Source organism: Oncorhynchus keta, chromosome 31 (genome assembly GCF_023373465.1).
Source record: "Oncorhynchus keta strain PuntledgeMale-10-30-2019 chromosome 31, Oket_V2, whole genome shotgun sequence".
Taxonomy (NCBI): domain Eukaryota; kingdom Metazoa; phylum Chordata; class Actinopteri; order Salmoniformes; family Salmonidae; genus Oncorhynchus; species Oncorhynchus keta.
In genome coordinates, this window is record NC_068451.1 from 22,393,436 (window position 1) to 22,406,871 (window position 13,436).

The 13,436-nt window shown below is 43.6% G+C and overlaps 1 protein-coding gene across 1 annotated transcript; it reads left to right on the forward strand.

Moving 5' to 3' along the window:
• Positions 1–9,709: 9,709 nt before the first annotated feature.
• LOC118380327 (chemerin-like receptor 1) lies at positions 9,710–12,928 on the forward strand. The gene is made up of 2 exons (XM_035767318.2): positions 9,710–9,876; positions 11,102–12,928. The coding sequence occupies exon 2, from the start codon at positions 11,115–11,117 to the stop codon at positions 12,258–12,260; it is 1,146 nt and encodes a 381-aa protein (XP_035623211.1). The 5' UTR covers positions 9,710–9,876; positions 11,102–11,114; the 3' UTR covers positions 12,261–12,928.
• The last annotated feature ends 508 nt before the right edge of the window (positions 12,929–13,436 follow it).

Genomic DNA, 13,436 nt, shown 5'->3' on the forward strand with positions numbered 1-13,436 from the left:
CCTCCCGGGAAAGGACTGCCCGTTCCATGATCTCGCCATCACGGTTGACAACTCCATTGTGTCCTCCTCCCAGAGCGCTAAGAACCTTGGCGTGATCCTGGACAACACCCTGTCGTTCTCAACTAACATCAAGGCGGTGGCCCGTTCCTGTAGGTTCATGCTCTACAACATCCCAGAGTACGACCCTGCCTCACACAGGAAGCGGCGCAGGTCCTAGTCCAGGCACTTGTCATCTCCCGTCTGGATTACTGCAACTCGCTGTTGGCTGGGCTCCCTGCCTGTGCCATTAAACCCCTACAACTCATCCAGAACGCCGCAGCCCGTCTGGTGTTCAACCTTCCCAAGTTCTCTCACGTCACCCCGCTCCTCCGCTCTCTCCACTGGCTTCCAGTTGAAGCTCGCATCCGCTACAAGACCATGGTGCTTGCCTACGGAGCTGTGAGGGGAACGGCACCTCAGTACCTCCAGGCTCTGATCAGGCCCTACACCCAAACAAGGGCACTGCGTTCATCCACCTCTGGCCTGCTCGCCTCCCTACCACTGAGGAAGTACAGTTCCCGCTCAGCCCAGTCAAAACTGTTCGCTGCTCTGGCCCCCAATGGTGGAACAAACTCCCTCACGACGCCAGGACAGCGGAGTCAATCACCACCTTCCAGAGACACCTGAAACCCCACCTCTTTAAGGAATACCTAGGATAGGATAAAGTAATCCTTCTCACCCCCCTTAAAAGATTTAGATGCACTATTGTAAAGTGGCTGTTCCACTGGATGTCATAAGGTGAATGCACCAATTTGTAAGTCGCTCTGGATAAGAGCGTCTGCTAAATGACTTAAATGTAATGTAAATGTTATGTTTGGCTTAAAAGCAACACAGCTCATCACCCTGAACACACCATCCCCACTGTCAAACATGGTGGTGGCAGCATCATGGTATGGGCCTGCTTTTCTTCAGCAGGGACAGGGAAGATGGTTAAAATTGATGGGAAGATGGATGGAGCCAAATACAGGACCATTCTGGAAGAAAACCTGATGGAGTCTGCAAAAGACCTGAGACTGGGACGGAGATTTGTCTTCCAACAAGACAATGATCCAAAACATAGAGCAAAATCTACAATGGAATGGTTCAAAAATAAACATATCCAGGTGTAAGAATGGCCAAGTCAAAGTCCAGATCTGAATCCAATCGAGAATCTGTGGAAAGAACTGAAAACTGCTGTTCACAAATGCTCTCCATCCAACCTCACTGTGCTCAAGCTGTTTTGCAAGGAGGAATGGGGAAAAAATGTAGTCTCTCGATGTGCAAAACTGATAGAGACATAAAGCGACTTACAGCTGTAATCGCAGCAAAGGTGGCACTACAAAGTATTAACTTAAGGGGGCTGAATAATTTTGCACGCCCAATTTTTCAGTTTTTGATTTGTTAAAAAGTTTGAAATATCCAATAAATGTCGTTCCACTTCATGATTGTGTCCCACTTGTTGTTGATTCTTCACAAAAAAATACAGTTTTATATCTTTATGTTTGAAGCCTGAATTGTGGCAAAAGGTCGTAAAGTTCAAGGGGGCCGAATACTTTCGCAAGGCACTGTACGTATTCTGTTATGTATTCTTTCTTATGTTATGTATTACAGTACCAGAAGAATGAGAAGTTTCATGTTCTTGTTTCAGTCTGTTTTGCTGACAGGATCAGTGTGTCTCCCCTCTCTCTTTTTTCCGTATCACTCCTCTTATCGCACCTGTTTCAAGGACTTTCTTTATCTCAATTTGGAGCTCAACTTGTACCAATGACACTGTTGGGGAAAATAGCCCCCCACCACCCTCAGTTGGGTCACTGATAATAACATAGACATGTCATGCCTGCATCTAATCATATCTTGCTGTAATTACCTTACTGATGCATGTGTAATAGTTTGGCTCTATTACTCATGCATCAGTAAGGTAGTTACAGCTATATATGATTATATGCAGGCATGACATGTCTATGTTATTATCAGTGACTCCCACTGAGGGGGGTGGGGGGGGTTATTTTCCACAAATAAGGGAAAATAACTAAAGGGTTATTCAAAGGGTTCTCATATGGGGACAGCTGAAAAACCCTTTTACGTTCTAGATAGCAAAAAACATTTCAAATAATGTTTAGGCTACATCTGGAATGGAAGTTGTTCTCAAATTAAAAATACATTTTCATGGTCGTTAGAATGATTTGCATAGAGTTCCACATGTTTTAATCAAAGAAAATCACCAAAACAAATACAGAAAACAAACGAACCGTGAAGTAATTGCAGTGTTAACAGGCACTACACAAAAACAAGATCCCACAAACAACAGGTGGGAAAATTCTGCCTAAATATGATTCCCAATCAGAGACAACGATAGACAGCAGCCTCTGATTGGGGACCATACCAGGCCAACAAAGAAATAGAAAACATAGATTGCTCACCCTAGTCACACCCTGACCTAACCAAATAGAGAATTAAAAGGATCTCTAAGGTCAGAGCATGACAGTCCCCCCCCCCCCAAAACCTGAACCTATAGGGGAGGGTCTGGGTGGGCATCTACCCTCGGTGGCGGCTCCGGTGCGGGACGCACATCCCACTCCACTCGTGGCTCTGGCAACTTCGGTGGCACCTCTGGTGCGAGGATCATCGGCGGAAGCTCCGGACCGTGAATCACCGCCGGAGGAATCGAACTGTGGATCATCGCCGGGGACTCCGGACCGTAGATCGTCGCCGGGGACTCCGGACAGTAGATTGTCGCCGGAAGCTCCGGACCATAAATCGTCGCCGGAAGCTCTGGACTGCAGACCGTCGCTGGAGACTCCGGACCTTGGATCGTCTCTGGAGGCTCTGGACTGCCGACCGTCGCTGGAGGCTCTGAACTGCAGACCGTCACTGGAGACTCCGGACCTTGGATCGTCTCTGGAGGCTCCGGACCATGGATCATCACTGGAAGCTCCGGACTGGGAACCGTCGCTGGAGGCTTTCTTCTGAAACTCGTCCGTCTATTCTTGTTCTAAGAAATGAAGGCCAAGAAATTGCCAAGATCTCGTACAACGCTGTGTACTACTCCCTTCACAGAACAGAGCAAACTGTCTCTAACCAGAATAGAAAGAGGAATGGGAGGCCCTGGTGCACAACTGAGCAAGAGGACAAGTGCATTAGAGTGTCTAGTTTGAGAAACAGACACCTCACAAGTCCTCAACTGGCAACTTCATTAAATAGTACCTGAAAAACATAAATTTTGTTTCTGGTGTCCTTTGACAGCTCTTTGGTCTTGGCCATAGTGGAGTTTGGAGTGTGACTGTTTGAGGTTGTGGACAGGTGTCTTTTATACTGATAACAAGTTCAAACAGGTGCCATTAATACAGGTAACGAGTGAAAGACAGAGGAGCCTATTAAAGAAGAAGTTACAGGCCTGTGAGAGCCAGAAATCTTGCTTGTTTGTAGGTGACCAAATACTTATTTTCCACCATAATTTGCAAATAAATTCATTAAAAATCCTACAATGTGATTTTCTGGATTTTTTCTCATTTTGTCTGTCATAGTTGAAGTGTACCTATGATGAAAATTACAGGCCTCTCTCATATTTTAAGTGGTAGAACTTAAACTTACTAAATACTTTTTTGACCCACTGTAAGTGTCATGTTGAGGTACAGAAACAAACACAAGTTCTTCTTTTGGAGGGACAGTTTGTTCGTTTCATGACACAATGTGATTTCACAAGGTTGTCTCCTGAACGTTTCAGAGATCAAACACAAATGAACATCCAATTACATGTTATTGACATGTAATCACATTATTTGTTGATGGTTTATGATCACAGATTATAGAAGAAAATACAACAAACAAACAAACCTTAGATGTAGATTTTTAAAGCTTGCTGGAGATGATACAGACAATAGCATGAATATAGTCCAGCTCACTTTACATGCCTCTGAAATAGTATTATTAACATATCTAAAATATCTTTCCTGAGTCAATTACTTCAGGAAAGTAAGAGGTAGACAAAACTTCTACTACAGTGTGTGCCAAGGTGTTTATCAGCACTTAAAAGGGTGCATTTAGCCAAACCCTGTGATTATATGCACTTATGGCTTAAATATAACACACTCCCATCCAGCACAGGCAAGTTGTTCTCTTCATTTGCTGTTTGTCGCATATCTTATGTTTTGGAGAATAATGCCTCATTCATACTTTGTGTATATTGAAATGTATTTTGTGACCTCTCCTCCTTGACTATGTTGACATTGATGGATGGTTTCTCAACTGGATTATTTTCGATACAGAATAAAACATTTAAAAATAGAACTACAGCTGAAAAACTACAGCTGCATATTGTTCGGGCCAGTCAAATAGCTCTATCAGCCTTTAGATTACAACATGGTTCTGTCAACAGTTGGGTTGGGTGGATCACCTTTCACCAGAATCAACCAGCAACAACTGCAGCACCTGCAAAATTACACAATTTTGCAATAAGCAGGAAGTAGTGCTTTCCTCTTCTGATAGCAAAGGTGAAAAAATCTGTGTTAAAAGTCTTATTTAGTCACCCGACATGGGAATGCACACAGTGGTGTACACACTGTACCATGTGTCACCCAGATGGGAGTGCACACAGTGGTGTCCACACTGTACCATGTGTCACCCAGAAGGGAGTGCACACAGTGGTGTCCACACTGTACCATGTGTCACCCAGATGGGAGTGCACACAGTGGTGTCCACACTGTACCATGTGTCACCCAGATGGGAGTGCACACAGTGGTGTACACACTGTACCATGTGTCACCCAGATGGGAGTGCACACAGTGGTGTCCACACTGTACCATGTGTCACCCAGATGGGAGTGCACACAGTGGTGTCCACACTGTACCATGTGTCACCCAGATGGGAGTGCACACAGTGGTGTACACACTGTACCATGTGTCACCCAGATGGGAGTGCACACAGTGGTGTCCACACTGTACCATGTGTCACCCAGATGGGAGTGCACACAGTGGTGTCCACACTGTACCATGTGTCACCCAGATGGGAGTGCACACAGTGGTGTCCACACTGTACCATGTGTCACCCAGATGGGGGCACACAGTGGTGTACACACTGTACCATGTGTCACCCAGATGGGAGTGCACACAGTGGTGTCCACACTGTACCATGTGTCACCCAGAAGGGAGTGCACACAGTGGTGTCCACACTGTACCATGTGTCACCCAGATGTGCACACAGTGGTGTCCACACTGTACCATGTGTCACCCAGATGGGAGTGCACACAGTGGTGTACACACTGTACCATGTGTCACCCAGATGGGAGTGCACACAGTGGTGTCCACACTGTACCATGTGTCACCCAGATGGGAGTGCACACAGTGGTGTACACACTGTACCATGTGTCACCCAGATGGGAGTGCACACAGTGGTGTCCACACTGTACCATGTGTCACCCAGAAGGGAGAGCACACAGTGGTGTACACACTGTACCATGTGTCACCCAGATGCCCGCTTTCTCGAGGCTCCGCAAAACAGAGCTCACTGGATGTGGTCAACAGGCAGGGGAAAAGCAGCAAGAAATATGTCACAGTCCTCTCTTATGCTGCCCGAGGGGGCTATTGACCTTGACAGTGGGCCAGCGCCGCTGCTCACATTTTTTCCACAGCCCTTTTAGTCCGACGAGGGACAACAACCCTTATTCTCCTCTTCCTCTTCACCATTTGTGGCTAGCTCCTCCTCATCCTGTTTCACCCTCCCAACCCTCCCTACCCATCCATCCCTCCCTCCCCCTTTCTCCCAGATTTGCTGGGACACTGTCAGACTGTCAGACGGTCCTCTGCCACAGATCTGTATGGCACATGTCCCTGTCATCTTGTATGATATCAATCTCTGCCATGTTTGATCATTCTGTGTCTCTTAGGTCTGCCTAGGGGGGCTGGCATTGTGGTTGGAAGTAGGGACATACTGTACAGTGGGGCAAAAAAAGTATTTAGTCAGCCACCAATTGTGCAAGTTCTTCCACTTAAAAAAAATGAGAGAGGGGCATGCTTTGGGGCTGTTTTTCTGCAAAGGGACCAGGACGACTGATCCGTGTAAAGGAAAGAATGAATGGGGCCATGTATCGTGAGATTTTGTGTGAAAACCTCCTTCCATCAGCAAGGGCATTGAAGATGAAACGTGGCTGGGTCTTTCAGCATGACAATGATCCCAAACACACCGCCCGGGCAACGAAGGAGTGGCTTTGTAAGAAGCATTTCAAGGTCCTGGAGTGGCCTAGCCAGTCCCCAGATCTCAACCCCATAGAAAATCTTTGGAGGGAGTTGAAAGTCCGTGTTTTCCAGCAACAGCCCCAAAATATCACTGCTCTAGAGGAGATCTGCATGGAGGAGTGGGCCAAAATACCAGCAACAGTGTGTGAAAACCTTGTGAAGACTTACAGAAAATGTTTGACCTCTGTCATTGCCAACAAAGGGTATATAACAAAGTATTGAGATAAACTTTTGTTCGTGACCAAACACTTATTTTCCATCATAATTTGCAAATAAATTCATTAAAAATCCTACAATGTGATTTTCTGGATTTTTTTTCTCATTTTAATTACAGGCCTCTCTCGTCTTTTTAAGTAGGAGAAATTGCACAATTGGTGGCTGACTAAATACTTTTTTGCCCCACTGTATATAAGGAAGTGGTTTGGGGTAGTGACGATCAGCTCTTTCATTTGTGTGGTGAAATGTTTTGGGGAAAAGTAACGGGTTTGTGCGGTGAGGGGAAGTTTCGACACTAAAACAAAATTCCTGACTTCTCCATACGACACTACAGCCTGATTTCCAAGCAGAACTGCAAAGAGATCAACAAACGTTGGCGGTTATAGGACAGAATATTGTCGTTGTGTGTTGGCTTTATGTCTTTAAGACAACTGGAATGTTATGGAAGCTCCAGCAGCTCTCTGCGTCACCGTAAGGCTTTCACTCCCTCAACAAACAGATTTGGGAGATGTAGAAAAGCAATGAGCTCACATTTCCCCCTTTCGACAGCTATGAACACACAGGGTGTGTCATTAGTTTTTCACTACCCTTGGGCTAGGCAATAACACGGTGAATTTAGCTTGGCTCTCTCTTGTTGATGCCACACCTTCTCAATACAGCTGTTGTGAATAATAAAAAACCCAACCCCAGCCCCACCTCCCTCCCCCACATTTCACCACCCTCCCCCAACCTCTACCCCCAAAAATTGAGTTCTGCTTAATTTTTGAGTTCCCCTCAAACTCCCACTGGTTGTTTTACACGCCCAAAATGGTATCTGTGCAGCCCGGCCTAATTACAGGTTTGGTTGGTGAATCAAGAAGTATGGCAAAACATGGTCTGCGAAAGCTTCCCTCAAACTATAGCTTAGGGATAGTTATTAATATCCCCTCCAGACACTGTTGTTTTGAACCGCTTGCTACAGAGCTGCACAGAATGACTAGAGAGCAATCAATTAGAATAATACTTCCAACAATAATAACCAGAGAGATAAGTTGTTATTTTAAAGGCAAAATATATGACTTAAATACAGTATTTCATCTGGTCCGGACATCAGTACAAAGAAATCTACCAGCAGTGTAACATATGGACCACCTCAAGATTAGATAGGCACAGATGTAACAGTGCATTCCTTGAGGATAAATCAACAGAGAATCATTTCCCTTATTGCTTTGAACTGTCCCCAGCAGGGCGGAAATGATTGTTTATGTCCCAGTGTCAGAAATCTCTCCTGTGGCAAAAGGTGCAGACGCTGAATACTTATGCATGAGTGAAAAAAGACAGTGATACAAGAGACATGAGTTCTCCCGCACACACAAATGAGGATGTTGCTCTGGCTCAAAGCAGAGGTTGACACACACATGTGCACACACGCACACAGCCACACCAGCACACACGCACACAGCCACACCAGCACACGCACACACAACTACACTAGCACATGCGAGCGCGTACACACACACACACACACACAAGGGGCCTTCATTCTCTTCCCCCTCACATCTGCTCTTTGGTAGTGTGCAGAGTTCCTGTGTGATATGTTCACTGGCTGGGCATGCAGTTTGGGTTGGGTAAACGCTAGCTTTTGGGTTTGATTGCATTCAAGCAATGTGCAGACAAGTGTCTGGAATGCAATTGCTTTGGATAGTCAATGACGACAAGCACCTGTTGTGGAAAAATATTGACTCAAGTACTTCTCAGACACCAGAGCTTGTGAATTCAATTAGACTTTATCACAGAGAGCAACAAAGCCTAGTTAGTTCATGAAACAACTGAATCTTCATTCGTAGTGCTGGGTTTTTATACAGTCTTACCCTTACATAACGTCATCACCACATTTTCAGAATCTTGTCTTACCTAGTTTCCATCCTCTTATTGGCTCAGACATTGGGGCATAGATTCTATTGGTGGCATGACATGCATACCCCTTAGCTAATGTTCCTGTCCAAAGGTCTTCACAAGTTCAGACTGACTTTGTCTTATGTATGACTAACCCATGTGCGTGTCCAGTAGACTTCACAAGATCAGATATGGCCCAGACCAGACACATCTTCTTAGTCTACCTTGCCTCATCTACACAGATTCTGATTACGTTCTGTTTTTTATGTCCAATGTCCAACATGTCCAATGGTCAATTCGATGTTGGTCCAGTTTTGTACACTCACATGGGCTTCAGCCTTCACTCTGCTTACACATGTCTAATATTTAAACTTATATTTATTATTCTTTCTACTTCGAAAAGAACAGTACAGGTACTGAGAATCATCAGATGACTGGAAAATCTCAAACACACCCAGCAGTTTTGTGCCGAGTCAGAGTGTGTATGTGTGCCATGGAAAAATGTCCAAGAACCTGGTTAGACTGTAACTGTGTACTGTTTTGGCAGAGTGAAAGTCCAAACTCTTCCCACGTTCAAACACACACACAAGAGACACCCACATCAAAGCACACCTCCAAGACCCAAGTCTCATATCCTAATGAGAATTGAAACCGAAGTTCAGCCCCCTTAAAGGATCAGCATAAACTCCTTCTGGTTCCCAAACTCTAGGTCATGATGTCAAGAACTGCAACCCTACTGGGTTTTTCGCGCTCAACAGTTTCCTGTGTGATCAAGAATGGTCCACCACCCAAAGGACATCCAGCCACCTTGACACAACTGTGGGAAGCATTGGAGTCAACATGGGTCAGCATCCCTGTGGAATGCTTTCAACACCTTGTAGAGTCCATCCCAGAAGAATTGATGCAACTCCATATTGGGAAGGTGTTCCTGGTATACTCTGTGTATATTGTTGATTGGACTAATTTCAACCTAAAACATCTCAACATTTCCCTATTTCTCCTCCAACGCATGCAAAAGCAAACGTTCCTTGATTTTGTGCTGCGTTCACGTACTAGTCGAAACTAGGACATTTTGAAACGTACGACTTGCTATATAGTTGTAGTTATACACGTGCAGTGTTCAACGAATCAGTTTCCTGGTTCCGAATAGCATATGAACGCGGCATGTATAGCTTGATGCCTGTGTCAAAATGTCAATGAATTTTGTCATTGTGGGTAAGACATGCGTTGCTCTACACACAAACACTGTGCCAACAAACATTGCGTAAAAATGTATATTTGTTAGGTTTTGAATTATGTGTTTCTTGCATAGAATGTCGATATTTTCATTCGAAAATCATTTAATGTGAAGTGGATCTTACAACTTTGTTTTCCAGCGGAACATATGAAGAACTGACGTCACACACTTCAAGATACTTCACAGTCTGCGCCCCTCCTGACTACAGCAGTGTAGTCGAAGCCGTTTCGTGCCAGACAACGTCCTTCAAGTCCTTCAAGCCGTTCGCCTGTTCTGCTTTGAATATACACGTTATTCAAGGTATGTCTATAACATTTTTCACCATTCATTGGAGTAATCAGATTACATTGGTATTTGTAGGCTTCTACGTCAATAGTTGATGAACGAATAGAACAATATAAATTATGTATCATCCCTTTTAAAAACTTTGCGAATAAACAGACTACCCGAGCAAAAGTTACATTCATATAATTTGTATGTGTAGCTTGTCTTATGATCATGATATACCAGTTGAGGGTAACATTAACTTATTAATAACAAATAATTGGGAAGAAATGCTATAATAACGGTATGAATTGTGATTTAAAAAAATACTGAATTAATCCATTATCCCTTCTAACAAATTTGAATAAACAATACTAAATCAATAAATTACTCTTACAGGATAAATAGGTAACTTAAACAGTGCATTTAATAGGCATATTACGCATTATCCAACTAGATGAGAAATATCAACTGAATTACATTTTCTTTTTCATTCTATATGAAAAACATTCCTACCTCATTCCACAGTTCTATTCCATAGTATAGAAGATTGGCTGTTAAACTCTGAACAAATTGCTCTCCTTAATTACTCACCAAAAAAACGAATTATAGAGTGCACGTTCTTGACTTTTATAATGATCTTGGGGTGTCCAAAAAATTCTACCTTTGTGGCTTGTGAGGGTAAGTTAAAGAGAAATACTTTAATTATAACTGTCTGTCTGCTTCGTCACATTGGGCTTCTTGTCAGAATCCCCAGTGTAGCACAACTTGCATTCATTCTACAAGTACTTCGTTCTGTGATGGATTGCATTACAAAGGCGGACAGGCTATACTGTGAAATACATATCTCACTTACCGGTATATATGGGGATTGGGCAACCAGCGTTGCACATAATAGGTATTTTTGTTCAGATCAACTCCTCCAACATTCTCTCAATATTTTAATGTAGAGTAAAATTTCATATTATTGCACAATACATTTCTTTGCTAAATTCATGCATTATTGGCACATTTAAAGTGTGTCAGTGAACTCTAGGGGATGTAAATAAGAACAGCAAGTAGTTGGGGGAATCAATTGTAAGGCAGCATGCCTGAAGAGTGGTGAAGGTCATTTATCCAAACAATAGAACAACATACTAAATATTAAAATATTAAATGGTTTATGCAGATTAGACAACTTTGCACATAATTAATTTACTGCATATTATCAAACTGTCATCTTCCCTGAAAATAAACCTTTTTTTTTTCTTTACCCTCTCAGGTTCTCAAACACAATGATGGCCTTAACCACAACTCCTTTGTATCCTGAGATCTGGACAGAGCTGTCTCACAACACCTCCTCGCCAGGCAACTCGACAGATGACTATGAGGACTACCCTGACGAGCACGCAGAGCTCCGGCAGTCCCTCAACATCATGTCCCTCATCGTTTACTGCCTGGCCTTTGTGCTGGGGGTTCTGGGAAATGGACTTGTCATCTGGGTGACGGGATTTAAGATGAAGAAGACGGTCAACACGGTGTGGTTCCTCAACCTGGCTGTGGCCGACTTCCTTTTCACAGTGTTCCTGCCTCTAAGCGTGACCTACACAGCCATGGACTTTCACTGGCCTTTCGGCAAGTTCATGTGCAAGCTCAACTCCACGATCAGCTTCTTCAACATGTTCGCCAGCGTCTACATCCTGGTGGTCATCAGCATGGACAGGTGTGTGTCCGTTGTGCGCCCTGTCTGGGCCCAGAACCATCGGAACATACGCAAGGCATCCTATATCAGTCTGGGTGTCTGGCTGTGGGCCCTGGTCCTCAGCTCCCCCTACTTTGTCTTCCGGGACATCGGGGCGTCCTACAAGAACAAAGAAATCATCAACTGCTTCAACAACTTTGCTTTCTCCGATGACTATGACACAAAGGAGGTGGCAGAGCTGCGAGTGTTCCGCCATCAGGCCATGATCATCACCCGCTTCCTGCTGGGCTTCGTTGTGCCCTTCGCCATCATCGTCACTTGCTACGCCGTCATCATCCACCGGCTCAAGAGGAACCGCAACCTGGCCAGCCACTCCGGGCGGCCATTCAAGATCATCGCCGCCGTCATCACAGCTTTCTTCCTGTGCTGGGCCCCCTACCACATCATTGTCCTTATCGAGATGGTGAACAACGCGGCCGCTGAGTTCAGCTACACGTTAGACCACGTCACCACCATCGGGGTCCCCATAGCCACCAGCCTGGCCTTCCTCAACAGCTGTCTGAACCCCCTGCTGTACGTGTTCATGGGCCAGGACTTCAAGGAGAAGCTGCGCAAGTCCATTCTGACGGTTCTGGAGAGTGCCTTCACCGAGGAAGTGTCAAAGTCCAACCACACCTACACAAACTCTGGACTCACAAGCCGTAGCAAGGAGAAGTCCTATTCTGATGCTGAGGTATAGGGTCTTATATTATAATGAGAAAAACTTTATTGACCACACAATGTGGAAATTTGACTTTGGCTTTACGATAACATGATTGACATCCTTAGAAGCAAAGAAAATACAAACATTAGAAGCCCCTTATCATCAAGGTAATTCAATAATGTTTTCAAACAGCTCGATACTTAGTTTAAGGGAAAGTTTAAGGCAGGATTTCAGAATTTGAATTCTGAGCATGTACTCAGTTTTAACAAGGTACATCTCCAGGACTGAATTCAAATCAACAAGTTTGATTTCAATAACCTTTTGTGACTCAGAAATGATGGGGTCTGTGAACACATTTCAGCACTGTTTTTGTATGGGCAATACAGTTACTGATGAGAATGTTGAAAGTGGGGTAGACTGATAATAGAGAATACTGGATAAGATAAGAATAATTAGTATGATACACACATGTCATTGTTCAAGATGAAGATATAAATTGTCTGTCTTTTCATTCAAAGCCACTTTTTGTACATACTTGTTTTTGTTAAAATGAGGCTAATATTTAACCTAGAGACTATTTTCTGTGATTTAAACGTGTATTGTTTTATTGAAGGAATGTTGTTTTTCCTTAATACTTTGAAGTATATGTTTGCATTTGTAGACTTTTTTTATGTTTGTATGATGTTATTAAATGCTTGAATAGACGACTACTTATTCATTTCTATTTTCCAGAAATCTCCAGAACGCATAACCATCTCTGCCAAATGGTGGCAGCAAAGCTCTGTCACAGTTAGACAGAATAAATGGAAATGTAATGTTGAAAATAAATCACCTTTGGCTCATGTCAAAAATACATCCCTATCTATTTAAGATTATCAGTGTCATGTTTTTTAAATTACAGATTGGATATCAATTCATACTGTATTGCCTTGACCTGTCCAATGTTATTAGATCAATGAGGGAGGAAGCAATTGACACATTTAACCTTTTTTTCCCCCAACCATTTCTCTTACAATTGAACTTCATGCATTTGCAGCTTTAGAACAATACATGTTTTCATGATGATGATGATCATCATCACCACCACCATCATCATCAACAACGTAATCTAATTTAATATAACTTGACTTGATCAACTCTTTAATCCTTTCAAATTTTGTAGAAGTTCAACTTGCTACAGGCAAGATATGATGGTGTCCTTCAAGGTAGCCT